This window comes from Populus alba, chromosome 5 (assembly GCF_005239225.2).
Source record: "Populus alba chromosome 5, ASM523922v2, whole genome shotgun sequence".
In the NCBI taxonomy this organism is placed as follows: Eukaryota; Viridiplantae; Streptophyta; class Magnoliopsida; order Malpighiales; family Salicaceae; genus Populus; species Populus alba.
This window is the reverse complement of record NC_133288.1, coordinates 3,997,410-4,014,635: the sequence shown is the minus strand read 5'-3', so window position 1 is coordinate 4,014,635 and position 17,226 is coordinate 3,997,410. Positions and strand designations below refer to the sequence as shown.

General features: G+C 39.6%; 2 protein-coding genes and 1 long non-coding RNA gene across 3 annotated transcripts; 2 read left to right on the top strand and 1 right to left on the bottom strand.

Moving 5' to 3' along the window:
• Positions 1 to 999: 999 nt before the first annotated feature.
• Positions 1,000 to 2,830, bottom strand: LOC140955587 (uncharacterized). Its single transcript, XR_012169860.1, has 3 exons — positions 2,664 to 2,830; positions 1,858 to 1,929; positions 1,000 to 1,236 (listed from the first exon to the last, which is right to left on the bottom strand). It is a non-coding gene; the product is annotated as an uncharacterized lncRNA (long non-coding RNA).
• Positions 2,831 to 6,643: 3,813 nt separating this feature from the next.
• Positions 6,644 to 9,162, top strand: LOC118055674 (G-type lectin S-receptor-like serine/threonine-protein kinase LECRK3). The gene has a single exon (XM_035067618.2). The coding sequence runs from the start codon at positions 6,723 to 6,725 to the stop codon at positions 9,045 to 9,047; it is 2,325 nt and encodes a 774-aa protein (XP_034923509.2). The 5' UTR covers positions 6,644 to 6,722; the 3' UTR covers positions 9,048 to 9,162.
• Positions 9,163 to 10,424: 1,262 nt separating this feature from the next.
• Positions 10,425 to 13,208, top strand: LOC118055672 (G-type lectin S-receptor-like serine/threonine-protein kinase LECRK3). Its single transcript, XM_035067616.2, has one exon. The coding sequence runs from the start codon at positions 10,428 to 10,430 to the stop codon at positions 12,885 to 12,887; it is 2,460 nt and encodes an 819-aa protein (XP_034923507.1). The 5' UTR covers positions 10,425 to 10,427; the 3' UTR covers positions 12,888 to 13,208.
• Positions 13,209 to 17,226: the final 4,018 nt, after the last annotated feature.

Below are 17,226 nucleotides of genomic sequence, written 5' to 3'. Positions count from 1 at the left end.
CATCATGCACCATTTAAACATTGGCTAGATTAAACGTGGCACTAAAGTAAAGGTAACTGAAGTCTGCCACATTAAATTCTCAATTAGAAAGAATTATATAGATGAGGTTACATATGACATGGTGGAAATGGATGCCTGCCATGTAATTTTGGGACGCCCCCTAGTAGTATGTTGTAGACGCCACTTATAGAGGCCATGACAAAGTTTTTGTCTTCATGAAGGGGGTTAAAGGTCATTCTAGGTCCTATAAAATAAGAGTTTGCTAGCATTAAACCGAAGCCACAAGGAAAACCAGTATTGCTAGTGGACAGGGGAAATTCATGGAAGAGACTAAGGAAGCCAAAGAGATTTTTGCCGCAGTAGTAAGAGGAGAAGTTGGCAGGGATCATATTGACATTCCACCTACAGTGTTGCCATTACTGGAGGAATTTCATAAAGTTATACCATCAGACCTACCTAATGGGTTACCTCCTGTACGGGACATACAACATCAGATCGATTTCATGTTAGGAGCTAGTTTGCCTAATCGCCCCCATTACCGGATGAATCCCAAAGAAAGTCAGGTTCTGCAAGCACAGGTAGAAGAACTGATTGAAAAAGGACTAGTACAGGAGAGCATGAGCCCTTGTGCAGTACCAGCCTTGTTAGTGCCAAAGAAAGATGGTAGTTAGTACATGTGCATCGATAGCCGGCCAATCAACAAGATCATTGTTAAATATAAGTTCCCTATCCCTCGATTAGAAGATATGTTGGACATGTTATCCAGATCCAAAGTCTTTTCAAAACTTGATTTACGAAGCAGGTACCATCAAATTTCGATCAGACTAGGAGGTGAGTGGAAGACTAATTTTAAAACAAATGAGGGTGTCACGACCCGAATCCCGGATCCGTGACCGGCAACGTAGGAGCGGTGTCGAAAGGACACCTCACCTACGCTAAGCCTCAGAACGGACATATCAAAAGAATAATTTGTTCAAAAATACGCAGCGGCTCATAATATTCAGAAATATTATATTATTCAAATACTGATGAAACCGAAATATAGTTATTAAAACAAAAATAATAATTCATAATACTATTTACATTGTCAAAATCCAAACTTAATTAAAACAAGGTAACAGTGGAGCGTCTAAGACATCAAATCAAAACTGAAAGGAAAGCCTCGCGAACAAGCAAGGCATACCGACCAGAACTGAAGAAGCGGAAACACTCAACAAAGTCCCAGAAACTAAGAACCTGAAATAATATTAAAAATGAGAGGTGAGTTCAACCAACTCAGTGAGGGGAATAACATTTAATATACATTTCATATATTTCAGATATTATTTGCAAGATGATTTATCTTGATATACATATACATATACATATACTTACTAAACATATTATTATAACGTAGCATATTATCATAACGTAGTGGATTACATGTCAGAGAACAGATGACACCCGAAGGTGACTAGATGACACCCGAAGGTGACCAGATGACACCCGTCGGTGACCAGATGACACCCGTCGGTGACCACTGTGGGATGATCAATCGCCACAGGCTGATGCCTCTCTCACCAGCTAGGTATACAGAATACTATGTGCACACAGGCTAACTATTCTCCGTTAGCATGGAGTTACTGACAAGTCCCATATCAAGGCATAATAGATATTCACAGAATCATCAAAGAAACGTATATCATATCAAATAGAATTTACTTTATCAGATTGCGAGTGCAAATTCAAGAATAAATGAGTACTCGGAAAATAAAGCAACATATATAAATATTCAAGAAATTTACTAGTTGTACTCATTGTATAATCAACATACATATTTATTTATATTATATGCATATTAAAGATTATTCCACTCACCCGGAAAATATAGAACTAAAAGGAATGTCGGACGAAAGACCCGAAAATCCTATTAAGGATCATTAGGAGAACCTACAATAAATATATGAAATATACTCAAAAACAAATCAAACAAAAGATCCCAATGCATAAAATAAAACCGGGCTTAATCTCCCAATTTTAGGGACTAAAACGACAATTTTCCAAAACAGGGACCAAAACGTAATTTTACCAAAATTTGAGGACCGGGTTGTAAATATATAACCATACTGAAATTTATCCATAATTAATCCTCAATTCTGTCCAGGATATATCATTATGCTCCAAGGACCATTCTGGAACTTTACCAAATTTTTAGGGTCAAATTATACTTTTTGTCAAATTGGAGGACCAAACTGAAAATATTAATTATACTGGAATTTTGTCCTTAAATCATCCTCAGTTCTGTTCAGAACCTCAATTTATGCCCCAGGGACCAATCTGTAAAATTTCCAAAGTTCGGGGACTAAACTGCAATTTCCGTAAATTGAGGGACCAAACTGAATTTTCATCATCTTCAACCTCAAACCCAGAATTTCAACAGATCACCTGCTGTTAGTTCCAGATTTATACCTCAACTTCATCATTCAATTCAACCATAACTCAAAATCATCATATTTCTCTACAATCTCTCCAATTCAACTAAATAATCAAATACCCACATCAATCAACCTCTTAATTCAAACTAATTCATCAATAAACTCAAAATTCAAAACTCTAAAATTAATCAAAAACCGAAATTTAAAGCTAAAGAAAACATATTATACATATTCAAGCATAATTCTTACCCTTTTACTTGTTTTCTTCAACCTTTTCCTTTTTCCCTTATTTTCCCCTCTTTTCTCTTCTTCTTCTTCTTCCTCTCTTCTCTCCTGCCGATTCTCTCTCCAAATTCAGATCCTTCTTCTTTTTTTTCTTTTTTTTTTTCTTTCTTATATATATTTATCAACTATTGGTCAATTACCACACTACCCTTCAATCATTTATACTTACTCTTTATGCCACCAAGGGCTTTATTGTATTTTCCAATCTTTTTAATACAAAACATCACAGAGGGCTCATATCAATGGTTAGTAATGTTGTTCGGACTAACCATTGCACCCAGTACTTTCATGTGGTTTATAAACCAGGTATTGAAACCTATCACTTGAAAAATTTTGGTGGTATACTTCGATGATATATTAATCTACAGCCAAACCCAATCTGACCATGTTGCGTACTTGAAGGAAGTACTTAAAATTCTGCAGCAAAATAAGTTGTACGTTAATTTGAAAAAGTGTAGCTTTATGACCAATAGCTTGCTATTCTTGGGGTTCGTAATAAGTGCCGATGGAATTAAGGTAGATGAAGAAAAGATTTGCGCCATTCGAGATTGGCCGACTCCCCGAATAGTAAGCGAGGTCCATAGTTTTCATGGACTAGCAACATTTTACAGACGACTTGTTAGAGATTTTAGTCGAATAGTCACACCCATTACTGAATGCATGAAGAAAGGGAAATTCCATTGAGGAGAAGCAGTAGAGCAGAGCTTTAAATTGATCAAAGAAAAACTATCATCGGCCCCAGTTCTGGCACTACCATATTTTGTCAAATTATTTCAAGTGTGATGCCTCTATCGTGGGTATTGGTGTTGTGTTGTCTCAAGAAGGCAAACCGGTCACGTTCTACAGTGAAAAACTCGGTGAAGCTCGCCAGAAGTGGTCTACCTATGAGCTAGAGTTGTATGCCGTCTTTTGCGCCTTGAAAGTCTGGGAACACTAGCTAGTACCCCGAGACTTCATTTTATTCAGCGACCATCAGGCACTAATATTTATCAACATCCAGAATAGTGTCAACAGAATGCATGCCCGCTGGATTTCATTTATTCAACGCTTCACATTCACACTACAATATAAGGCTAGATGACTAAACCGAGCAGCTGATGCTCTCAGCCGGAGGACATTGCTGCTGGTCACTCTACAAACTGAAGTCATTAGGTTTGATTGCCTAAAAGAGTTATACGCTGGCGATGAAGATTTTCAAGATAGTTGGAGAAAGTGTCAAACGGGGCTTCCTGTGGAGAACCTGCATATCCAGGAAGGCTACTTATTTCATGGTAACCAATTATGCATACCCAGGAGCTCACTACGAGCTCAAATAATTCATGACTTACATAGTGGAGGCTTGGGTGGACACTTAGAGCATGACAAAACAATAGCCCTTACTGAGGAGAGGTATTATTGGCCCCAGTTAAAAAGAGACATTGGCAACTATGTTAAACGGTGCCCCATATATCAGGCTGCTAAAGGACTGTCCTAAAATACCGGTTTGTATATGCCCTTGCCTATCCCATCAGCACTTTGGGAGGATCTTTCCATGGATTTTATCTTAAGCCTACCGCGAACCCAACGCGGATTTGATTCAGTTTTCGTAGTGGTCGACAGGTATTCTAAAATGGCTCATTTTATTGCTTGTAAGAAGACTGCAGATGCAGTGTATATAGAAAATTTATTTTTCAAGGAGGTGGTGCGTCTACATGGGGTTCCTAAGTCCATCACGTCCGACAGAGACACCAAATTCTTGAGTCATTTTTGGCGAATGTTATGGCGACGGTTTAACACATCCCTGAATTTTAGCATCACCGGCCATCCTCAGTTCGATGGCCAAACAAAGGTAGTAAACCGCACTCTTGGGAATCTAATTTGCTATCTTTCTGGGATAGAACCAAAATAGTGGGATGTTGCTTTGGCACAAGCTGAGTTTGCTTATAACAATATGCTCAACCGGTCCACTAGGAAGACACCATTTCAGATTGTTTATTATTGTCCACCACGCCATGCGTTAGACTTAGTTCCTCTTCCAAAACTGTCGGGTTTAGGCATTGCAGCAGAAAATATTGCAGACCATATAAAGTCCATTCAAGAAGAAGTGTGGCAAAACTTAGAGGCTTCTAACGCCAAGTACAAAACTACAGCAGATAAAAAGCAAAGGGTCGAAACCTTTCAAGAAGGGGACCTTGTGATGGTTTATTTGCGCAAAGGATGACTACCTGTAGGAGCATACAACAAGCTGAAAGACAAGAAGTATGGACCTTTCCAAATCCTTTAGAAAATTAATGACAACACATATGTTGTCAACCTTCCTGCAGATATGGCCATTTCCCCTACTTTCAACGTGGCAGATTTATATGAGTATCATCCTCCTGATATAGCGTCTTCTCACTTAACTCACTCGGGGTCGAGTTCTTTTTATGCAGGGAAGACTAATGTAGAACAATCTACAGGAGGAGAGGAAGAGCAGATTGCAGGATATAATATAATTGCAGAGAAATCAGGAACTGCAGTTACTATTGGAGTATCCTTCCACCAGATTGCCTCCTTATTTAGTAGTCCTAATTAATGTTGTAATATCAGGATTTATTTACTTTTCTAGCTGTAGTATTTTCTTTCTTTATTCTAGTTATTTCTTTCTTAAATAATTATATTCCTAGTCGTATTAGGATTTGCAGCCTATATAAAGGCTGCCTCTTTTCATTGTAAGGCATTTTTGAATTCAATAAAGAACTTTCTCTTAGAGAATTTTAATTTCTGAACTCATGGATTCGAGTGTAATTTTTTGTTCGAGGATTCAAATGATTTTTCCTGGAAATAGGCGGCGTCCTATTTCCACAGAAGCTTCCACTATGTTAGTTGGTCGAGGAATTCACCAACCTGTGTGGACTGATCATCCCACAATACGGAGCCCTATGCTCATTGCATTATGATTTTTTAATGAGCTTTACCTTATGATATTCTTGTTATGGCCTATTTGAGAAACGTTCCTATAAGAACCTAGAGCTATAATTGTGTATATATTCATCATTGTTGTATTACATCGTGTGTGTATATATTAAATGTTATCTACTCTCTCAGTTGTTGAATTCACCCTCTCATTATTTATCTTTTCAGGCTTATAGTTTGTTAGCAGGTCACTTTTGTTGGACCTTCAAAACCTGCTATTTTGGTTGTAATTTGTACATTTTCTTTTATATCTAGTTAGTGCTCTACAAATATGAATTTATATGAACTCTTGTATTAAGACAATCAAATTATATTATGAAGTTTATTTTGTTATTAGTGTTGCGTTGAACTCTAATTGAGTTTTGAAGGATAAGTTTGTATATAAGTTTAGGTTCGCATAGGTATAAAACCTTGGAAGGGAACCTTATCTATGTTCCGGTCATGAATCCGGGATTCGAGTCGTGACAAATATCATAGCATTTTTTTTCTTTTTCATAGCACATTTGTAATAAATAAATTATAAAGCCCCTCCAATCAGCAACCATGGCATAAAGCTGGTGAGAGAAGAAGCTTTTGCTGAGAAGAGCAGGTCAGCAAATGCTAGGTTGTCCCTTGACTCAGTCCTTGCCGTGACCACCTCAGTTGTACTCTGAATAATGTCGTACAGTGGAACTGATCATAAAATCAATGGTCCAATTTGTTCCACTTTTCAGTTTTAATATTCAAGGGATTGTTAGTTACGCAATATGTAGAGATGCTCTTTCGTTAGAAACTGAGGTTGCTAGCTAGGCTTTAGCATTTGAGGGACATTAGTACAAGCAAGCGAGTTGTTCTGTCTTGCCCTAGTATTATGGCAGGGTAATTGCCGAGATTTTTCAGTGACTTGACTGCATTGACTTTGAAAGCATACAAGTAAGCGCAAGGATATCCACTAATTGGTAGGGAAACGCGGTGGATTTTATGGCTAGACTTTCATGTTCTGAGTGCCGGGCATCACTGCTGGAACCCAAAGAAAGAGACTGGAGTGCTGGAACAATAGACATCCTTATATTGACACTCCCATACCACACAAGAGCTAAATCCCTATCCATGGCTTCTATCATCTTTTTTCTTCTTCTCGCCTTATCTTTTGCAGCTTCAGCTCAAAGACAGACCAATATAACCCTCGGATCTTCTCTAACACCTATCACAAACTCCTCATGGTTGTCACCTTCCGGTCTTTATGCTTTCGGATTTTTCCGACAACGCGACGGCTATTCTATAGGGGTTTTTCTATCCGGGATTTCACAAAAGACTGTTGTGTGGGCTGCTACAAGGGATGATGCCCCAGTCCCCAGTAATGCGACCTTGCTCTTCACCAGTGAAGGCAGGGTTATCTTGAGATCAGCACAAGGGGATGAGACTCCGATAGTTTCTGCATCCCAGCAAGCTTCTTTAGCTTCTATGTCTGATTCAGGCAACTTTGTGCTATATAATTCTGATCGCGAGATTATATGGCAGAGTTTTGACCACCCAACAGATACCCTTTTGCCAACTCAACAGCTCAGAGCAGGGGCCGAGCTGGTTTCTCCTGTTTCAGAAACTGAACTCTCAACTGGTATTTACCGACTCAAGATGCAAAATGATGGAAACCTTGTCCAGTATCCTGTTAGTACTCCAGATGCACCTCAATATGCTTATTTTGCATCTGGTACTTATTGGGCGGGGGGTAATGTGACCCTAAATCTTGATCCGGATGGCCGTCTCTACCTGCTCAATTCCACAGGTTTCAACATAGAAAACATTACAGCTGGAGGATATCACACGAAAGAAACAATTAATATTATGAAACTTGATGCTGATGGGATTTTCAGATTATATTCACAAAATCTGACAGTGAATGGAAACTGGTCAGCTGTGTGGTCATCCACAAGCAACAAGTGTGACCCGAAAGGATCATGCGGTCTTAATGGATATTGTGTTATGAAGGATCAGGAAGCTGAATGTACTTGTCTTCCTGGATTTGAGTTTGTTGCCCAGGGAAATTGGACTTCTGGCTGTGAGAGGGATTTCAAAGCTGAAAGTTGCAAAGACAAGAATGGAAGTAGCACATACAACATGGAAGAGCTGTCTAATACTGAGTGGGAAGATGTTTCATACTCCGTTTTGTCATCAACAACTAAAGACAATTGTAAGCAAGCCTGTTTGGAAGACTGTAACTGTGAAGCAGCATTATTCACTGATGGGCAGTACTGCAGAAAGCAAAGGCTTCCTTTGAGATTTGGGAGGAGAAACTTAGAAAGTTCGAACTTGGCTGTCGTCAAGGTGGGTAGACCCATATCCACCATGGACAATAAAGAGCCTATAACGGAGAAGAAGAACCTTGGCACTGGCAGGACAATCCTAATAATAAGTGGTTCATTTGTTGCTTTTGGGCTTGCTATGGTGTCGATTTTCGGAATCATCGTTTACAGATATCATGCATATAAAAGGGTGCCAAATAATGATGGTACTGCATTGAATGAGGTATTTGCTCCTCGAGCTTTCACTTATGCAGAGCTAGAAGATGTTACTGGTGGTTTCAAGGAAGAAATTGGCAGGGGATCATTTGGGACAGTTTATAAAGGGATCATATCAAGTACTCGGAAGGTTGTTGCTGTCAAGAGACTGGAGAAAGTTCTAGCTGAAGGGGAAAGAGAATTTCAGAATGAGATGGAAGTCATTGGGAAAACACATCACAGAAACCTAGCCCGTCTGCTCGGCTATTGCCATGATGAACATCACAGGCTCCTGGTATACGAGTACATGAGCAATGGCTCCCTCGCTGACATACTCTTCTCACTTGAAAAACGACCTTGCTTCCCTGAAAGATTGGAAATTGCTCGCAACATTGCAAGGGGTATTGTTTATCTACATGAAGAGTGCGACACTCAGATCATCCACTGTGATATAAAACCTCAGAATATACTAATAGATGAAAGCAGGTGCCCCAAAGTTTCTGACTTTGGATTGGCAAAAATTCTGAAGTCAGACCAAACAAAAACCTTCACCGGAATGAGAGGGACAAGGGGATATGTAGCACCAGAATGGCACCGGAATATGCCGGTGACAGTTAAAGCAGATGTTTATAGCTTTGGAGTTATGTTGTTGGAGATCACATGTTGTCGAAAGAATGTGGATTCGAGTCTTCCAGAGGATGAAGCTGTTCTCGAACAATGGGTTTACCAATGTTTTCAGGACGGTGATATGGACAAACTTGTGGGTGAAGAAGTCGTCGAAAAGAAACAGTTAGATAGGATGGTTAAAGTGGGACTTTGGTGCACTCTTGATGAGCCATCCCTCCGCCCTTCAATGAAAAAGGTCCTCCTGATGTTGGAGGGGACCGTCGAAATCCCAATCCCTCCAAGTCCTACTTCTTTTTTTACCGCTATATGAGCTGCGTTTTGTGGTTCGGAATAAGAGATTCATCTGCAGAGTGTTGTATTTTATTTTTCAGGTCATGCATTCCTTTTCTTTATAAAATTGCTATATGTTTACGCAGCATTTAGGAGCTTCCTGATGATTTTCTTCTAATGTTAATGCCTGTAAAGTTGTTTCCCACCGTATCTTAGATAATTAAATAAAAAAAAGGTTTATAAAGAGGAGAAAAGAAAATGTTAGCATTAAAGCTTCACGTGTTCTTAGTATAAACAACGTTTGTTGGTCTTATGTTATCTCAAGAGTGAGCTCCTTACGAAGAATAGAATTAATGAGACTATGATCTCTGCTTGTTTTTTCCCCTTCTTCTTCTTCTTCTATTCTACAAGGCAATTCCTTGCCTAAAATGCAAATGTCCATTCCTTCGCTCAAGCTCAGTTGCAGGGCATTATTGGTGACAGTACATTGTTGCAAGTCGCCATCAAACTGGCTAATTGCCAGAAGTGAGAAGACCAGAATGAGCTAATTAGTTTGTAATTACATGGAGCATATCAAGCAGAATTATGTTAAAAGGAAGCCTTTACAATAAAATTGCAAACAAACGGAGAATATACCATTTATCATAGTTAAGGTACATTTATTTGAAAAATATCTTAAACATTTGAAATAAATATACTAATAAATTATCAATAGAAAATATTTTTCAATCACTTTAATCGTCATTACCATTACATCACCATCATCTTCGTCACAGCTTCTTCACCTTCAGTAGCATTGCTTGCTAACATAAACATTACTAAAACTATATGAATTTATTATTATTCTCATCAACATGATCACAAGTATAACATAATTAATATCACAAATATCATAGCTACGAGGAAATTCTTTCTTTTTTTTTAATATCATAGCATTTTTTTTTTTCTTTTTTCATAGCACATTTGTAATAAATAAATTATAAAGCCCCTCCAATCAGCAACCATGGCATGAAGCTGGTGAGAGAAGAAGCTTTAGCTGAGAAGAGCAGGTCAGCAAATGCTAGGTTGTCCCTTGACTCAGTCCTTGCCGTGACCACCTCAATTGTACTCTGAATTAAGTCGTACGGTGGAATTGATCATAAAATCAACGGTCCAATGAGTTCCACTTTTCAGTTTTAATATTCAAGGGATTGTTAGTTACGCAACATGTAGAGATGCTCTTTCGTTAGAAACTGAGGTTGCTAGCTAGGCTTTAGCATTTGAGGGACATTAGTACAAGCAAGCAAGTTGTTCTGTCTTGCCCTAGTATTATGGCAGGGTAATTGCCGAGTTTTTTCAGTGACTTGACTGCATTGACTTTGAAAGCATACAAGTAAGCGCAAGCATATCCACTAATTGGTAGGGAAACGCGGTGGATTTTATGGCTAGACTTTCATGTTCTGAGTGCCTGGCTCGACTGCTGGAACCCAAAGAAAGAGACTGGAGTGCTGGAACAATAGACATCCTTATATTGACACTCCCATACCACACAAGAGCTAAATCCCTATCCATGGCTTCTATCATCTTTTTTCTTCTTCTCGCCTTATCTTTTACAGCTTCAGCTCAAAGACAGACCAATATTACCCTCGGATCTTCTCTAACACCTATCACAAACTCCTCATGGTTGTCACCTTCCGGTCTTTATGCTTTCGGATTTTTCCGACAACGCGACGGCTATTCTATAGGGGTTTTTCTTTCCGGGATTTCACTACAGACTGTTGTGTGGGCTGCTAGAAGGGATGATGCCCCAGTCCCCAGTAATGCGACCTTGCTCTTCACCAGAAATGGCAGGGTTGTCTTGACATCAGCACAAGGGGGTGAGACTTCGATAGTTTCTGCTTCCCAGCCAGCTTCTTTAGCTTCTATGTCTGATTCAGGCAACTTTGTGCTATATAATTCTGATCGCGAGATTATATGGCAGAGTTTTGACCACCCAACAGATACCCTTTTGCCAACTCAACAGCTCAGAGCAGGGGCAGAGCTGGTTTCTCCTGTTTCAGAAACTGAACTCTCAACTGGTATTTTCCGGCTCAAGATGCAAACTGATGGCAACCTTGTGCAGTATCCTGTTAATACTCCAGATGCACCTCCATATGCTTATTTTGCATCTGGTACTTATTGGGCGGGAGCTAATGTGACCCTAAATCTTGATCCGGATGGCCGTCTCTACCTGCTCAATCCCACAGGTTTCAACGTAAAAAACATTACAGCTGGAGGATATCACACGAAAGAAACAATTAATATGATGAAACTTGATGCTGATGGGATTTTCAGATTATATTCACAAAATCTGACACGGAATGGAAACTGGTCAGCTGTGTGGTCATCCACAAGCGACAAGTGTGACCCGAAAGGATCATGCGGTCTTAATGGATATTGTGTTCTGAAGGATGAGGAAGCTGAATGTACTTGTCTTCCTGGATTTGAGTTTGTTGCCAAGGGAAATTGGACTTCTGGCTGTGAGAGGGATTTCAGTGCTGAAAGTTGCAAAGACAAGAATGGAAGTAGCACATACAACATGGAAGAGCTGTCTAATACTGAGTGGGAAGATGTTTCATACTCCGTTTTGTCATCAACAACTAAAGACAATTGTAAGCAAGCCTGTTTGGAAGACTGTAACTGTGAAGCAGCATTATTCACGGATGGGCAGTACTGCAGAAAGCAAAGGCTTCCTTTGAGATTTGGGAGGACAAACTTAGAAAGTTCGAACTTGGCTGTCGTCAAGGTGGGTAGACCCATATCCACCATGGACAATAAAGAGCCTATAACGGAGAAGAAGAACCTTGGCACTGGCAGGACAATCCTAATAATAAGTGGTTCATTTGTTGCTTTTGGGCTTGCTATGGTGTCGATTTTCGGAATCATCGTTTACAGATATCATTTATTGGCATATAAAAGGGTGCCAAATAATGATGGTACTGCATTGAATGAGGTATTTGCTCCTCGAGCTTTCACTTATGCAGAGCTAGAAGATGTTACTGGTGGTTTCAAGGAAGAAATTGGCAGGGGATCATTTGGGACAGTTTATAAAGGGATCATATCAAGTACTCAGAAGGTTGCTGCTGTCAAGAGACTGGAGAAAGTTCTAGCTGAAGGGGAAAGAGAATTTCAGAATGAGATGAAAGTCATTGGGAAAACACATCACAGAAACCTAGTCCGTCTGCTCGGCTATTGCCATGATGAACATCACAGGCTCCTGGTATACGAGTACATGAGCAATGGCTCCCTCGCTGACATACTCTTCTCACTTGAAAAACGACCTTGCTTTCCTGAAAGGTTGGAAATTGCTCGCAACATTGCAAGGGGTATTGTTTATCTACATGAAGAGTGCGACACTCAGATCATCCACTGTGATATAAAACCTCAGAATATACTAATAGATGAAAGCAGGTGCCCCAAAGTTTCTGACTTTGGATTGGCAAAGTTTCTGAAGTCAGACCAAACTAAAACCTTCACCGGAATTAGAGGGACGAGGGGATATGTAGCACCAGAATGGCACCGGAATATGCCGGTGACGGTTAAAGCAGATGTTTATAGCTTTGGAGTTATGTTGTTGGAGATCACGTGTTGTCGAAAGAATGTGGATTGGAGTCTTCCAGAGGATGAAGCTGTTCTCGAACAGTGGGTTTACCAAAGTTTTCTGGACGGTGATATGGACAAACTTGTGGGTGATGAAATCGTCGAAAAGAAACAGTTAGATAGGATGGTTAAAGTGGGACTTTGGTGCACTCTTGATGAGCCATCCCTCCGCCCTTCAATGAAAAAGGTCCTCCTGATGTTGGAGGGGACCGTCGAAATCCCAATCCCTCCAAGTCCTACTTCTTTTTTTACTGCTATATGAGCTGCGTTTTATGGTTAGAATAAGAGATTTTTCAGGTCATTTATTCCTTTTCTTTATAAAATTGCTATATGTTTCCGCAGCATTTAGGAGCTTCCTGTTGATTTTTCTTCTAGTGTTAATGCCTGTAAAGTTGTTTCCCATCGTATCTTAGATATTTTCTTTTAAAAAAAAAGGTATATAAAGAGGAGAAAAGAAAACGTTATCATGAAAGCTTCACGTGTTCCTAGTATAAACAACATTTGTTGATCTTATGTTATCTCAAGAGTGAGCTCTTTACGAAGAATAGAATTAATGAGACTAGGATCTTTGCTTGTTTTTTCCCCTTCTTCTTCTTCTTCTATTCTACAAGGCAATTCCTTGCCTAAAATGCCAATGTCCAATTCCAACGCGCAAGCTTAGTTGCAGGGCATTATCGGTGAATCGAAGTCCAATACAACGGTTGGTGACAGTACATTGTTGCAAGTCGCCGTCAAAATGACTAATTGCCAGAAGTGAGAAGACCAGAATGAGCTAATTAGTTTGTAATTACATGGAGCATATCAAGCAGAATTATGTTAAAAGGAAGCCTTTATAGAGAAGATAAGAAGCAGATTAATGAGATAACCTCACACACTTTTTCATTTACATTGTACATGTATAAATACAAGATTGAAGAGCTTATTAGCATGAAGTTTTGCTATCCTGTAACTAACTGCAAGCTATCCATGATTCAAACATTGAAATTAAACGTAAGGATTTGATTCCGGTGGATGAGGATTTTGTGGAGGAACTGATGCTGTTGGATGAGTGATTTGTGGGAGAGTGATGACTTTCCTTATATACCCCCGCAAGATGGAGGTACCATTAGTAACTCCAATCTTGGATCTTAAGACTTGAAAACGGTGGCGTGGAAGAGGCTTCGTAAGCAAGTCTGCAAGCTAATCTAAAGTGTGAACATGACTGATGGTAATACAACCTTTCTGGACAAGATCACAAACAAAGAGAAGGTCAATTTTGATGTGTTTCATACGAGTGTGTTGCAATGGATTTAGGCTGAAATGAGTTGCACCAATGTTATCATGAAAAACCTAGGGAGGATTTTTAGGATGTAAGCCAAGTTCATTGATTAAGGAGTGAAGCCAAATTGTTTCAGAGGTGGCAGCAGCTAATGCACGAAATTCGCTTCTGTAGAAGAACACGATACAGCTCTTTGTTTGCGTGCAGACCAAGAAATGGGATTGGAGCCTAGAAAGGTGATAAATGCAATGGTGGAGACCCTTGTATCAGTGTTGGCAGCCCAGTCCGCATCAATAAAGGTTTGTAGATTTAAAGGGCTACTCTGTTGAATAAGAATCCTATGAAACATTGTTTGCTTGAGATACCTAAGAATTTGTTTGGTTACAGTCCAGTGACTCGTTGTTGGTTTGTGCATGAACTGGGAAAGTCAATTTACTGCAAATGCAATGTCAAGTCTAGTCAAACCAAGATATTGCAGTGCCCCAATAACTCTTCGATATTCTGTGTTGTTTGCAGGAGTTGAACCATCCGATAAAATCAATGGTGTGCTAGTGGACATTGGAGTGTGAATGTCTTTGGCCATATCCATGGAAGTTTTAAAGAGTAAATCTCGAATGTATTTGTGTTATGAAAGGAAAAGGCCCTTGGCTATAGGAATGACTTCAATGCCAAGAAAAAAAAAATGGAGATGTCCCGTGTCTTTGACAAAGAAGGTGTGACTAAGTTTATTGATGATAATAGCTACAAATATGGAGACGTTTCCTGTTATAATGATGTCATCAACATACACTAGACAATAGCAGAGAACATTGTTAGAGACATAGATGAATAAAGACGTGTCCGTAGCTGAGTGAACAAAGCTAAATTGCAGAAGAGCATCCCGAAGAGCTTTGTACCACTAGCGAGGTGCCTGTTTTAGGCCATAAATACTTTTCTTCAGTTTACAAAGATAGTCAAGCTTGGAAGTATCTCTAAAGCCGGGAGGTTGATGCATAAACACTATTTCTTCAAGATTGTCATGAAGAAAAGCATTATTTATGTCAAGCTGCCTAAGAGACCAACCATTCATGACAACAATGGAGAGGATTAAGCGAATTGTAGCTGGTTTAACAACTGGACTGAATGTCTGGGAATAATCAAGACCTGGTCTTTGGTGGAAGCCTTTGGCAACTAGACGAGCTTTGTATCTGCTGATGGTTCCATCAGGATTTTGTTTTGTTCGAAAAACAAATTTGCAGCCTATAAGATTTTGACTTGCTGCAGCAGGGACAAGTTCCCAAGTGGCATGATTGAGTAATGCAATGATTTCTTCGGACATGGCATTGCGCTAAAGTGGATTTTTAAGTGCTTGACTAACACATGTTGGCTCAAGGGATTCAAGTAATGGATGTGTTGTGGTGGTGTGAAGCTGTTTTGGAACAAAGATGTTGTTCATAGACCGAGTGGTCATATTATTTCGTCTTTGAGAAACAACAGGAGCTGGAAGATTTACCTGAATTGTGGAGACTGTGGTTGTAATGTCCGAATTGGATGCAGGGAGAGAGAGCTCTTCTTGATGGACAATAGAGACTGGTGCAAAAGGAGCTTGGTTTGCTGGGGTGACAATCTGCAGTAGTGGTGCAGATAGAGTAGGAGCGACAGGTAAGGAAGACTCAGAAGTGGACTGGTTGATGATGTTCTTTAGAGGAAAGGTGTTTTCATCAAATGTAACATGCCGTGAGATATATAAGCGTTGAGTAGGTAAGTGGAAACAAAGATAGGCATTCTGTGTAGTGGAATAACCAAGAAACACACAGGGAACAGACTTGGGCTGGAGTTTATGTGTGTGGTAAGGTTTCAGCCAGGGAAAACACAAGCAACCAAATGTTCTGAGTTTGAGATAATTGGGAGATGCTGTGAACAAGGTTTGAAAGAGAGATTTTTGATGAAGAATAGGAGAGGGCAATCAATTGATTAGATAGGTTGTTGCGACAAAAGCATAGGACCAGAAATAGGAGGGAAGGTTGGCGTGACTGAGAAGTGTGGTGCCTGTTTCTACTATGTGTCTGTGACGATGCTCTGAAAAACCATTTTACTGAGGAGTGTATGGGGCTGTGGTGTAATGGCTTATGCCGTAAAGAGTAAGAAATGGTTGTAGAGCAACAAATTCTCCACCATTATCAGAGTAGAGACTTTTGATATTAGCATTAAACCAATTTTGTATCATTTTATGAAATTGAGGAAAAATGATTTTAACATCAGATTTGTTATGAAGTGGAAAAAACCAGACATATTTTGTGAAGTGATCAATGAAGATCACATAATATTATGACCTTGAATGCTGATTTGTGGTGATGGTCCCCAAACATCGGTATATATTAAATCAAAAGGAGTAGAGCTAGTGAGACCATGTTTATGAAAAGGCAGGCGATGAGATTTATTGATAAAACAGGAATCACAAAAATGAGATATAGAGGAACTGCTAGAAACTGGAAAAGAGAATAAGGAGATCATTTTGTCTACAACTTTTGAGGAAGGGTGGCCTAGGCGCTGATGCCAGCCATTTATAGACGTGCGTTCATGAACTATTGCAATGGGAGTGGAGGCATGGGGATGAGGTAGAGGATAAACATCATTCTCACACGGTCCTTTAAGAAGAATCTCTCTCGTCTGTTGATCCTTGACAAAAAAACAAGAAGGATGGAATTCAAGAAACACATTGTTGTTTTTGGTAAAATGATGGACTGAAATCAAATTTTGATTTATGGTGGGAACACAAAGAGTGTCTTGAACTTGGAATGTGCGTTTAGGATAGGGAAGAGTAAGAGAACTTGAGTGAGTGATTTTCAAACCTGAACCATCTCCAATGAGCACTTCATCTGTGCCATCATATTCAAAGTGTAAGTGCATATTGGATACTTGAGAGGTGATGTTATGCGATGCAGCAAAGTCAATGAGCCAACACTGATCTGGACTCTGAAAAGCAGTGGTGCCGTTGGTTGTAGCCTTCCTAGTGTGTAACTTAGGATAGTGTTTTGCAACATGGCCAAGTTGATCACAGTATTGGCATTTGGGAGTATATTTTTGCTGCCTAAAATAGCGAGGTTGAGATTTGGAATCATATTTCTGTGTGGCTGCATGAAGAGAAGACTATGGTTGTTTTTGTGAAAAACTATGATTCTTGCGCTGAGTATTATGTGCTGTAACGACTAGGGGAGGAGAAGTATTGTCCCGGCGTTTAAGGTAAGACTCATGACCAATGAGAAGATCATGAAGTTCTTCAAATGATAAGGCAGATTCGCGTGTACAAATATGGGCTACCATTTCTCTATATTCAGGTCCTAAGCCATTGAGAGCATAGAGA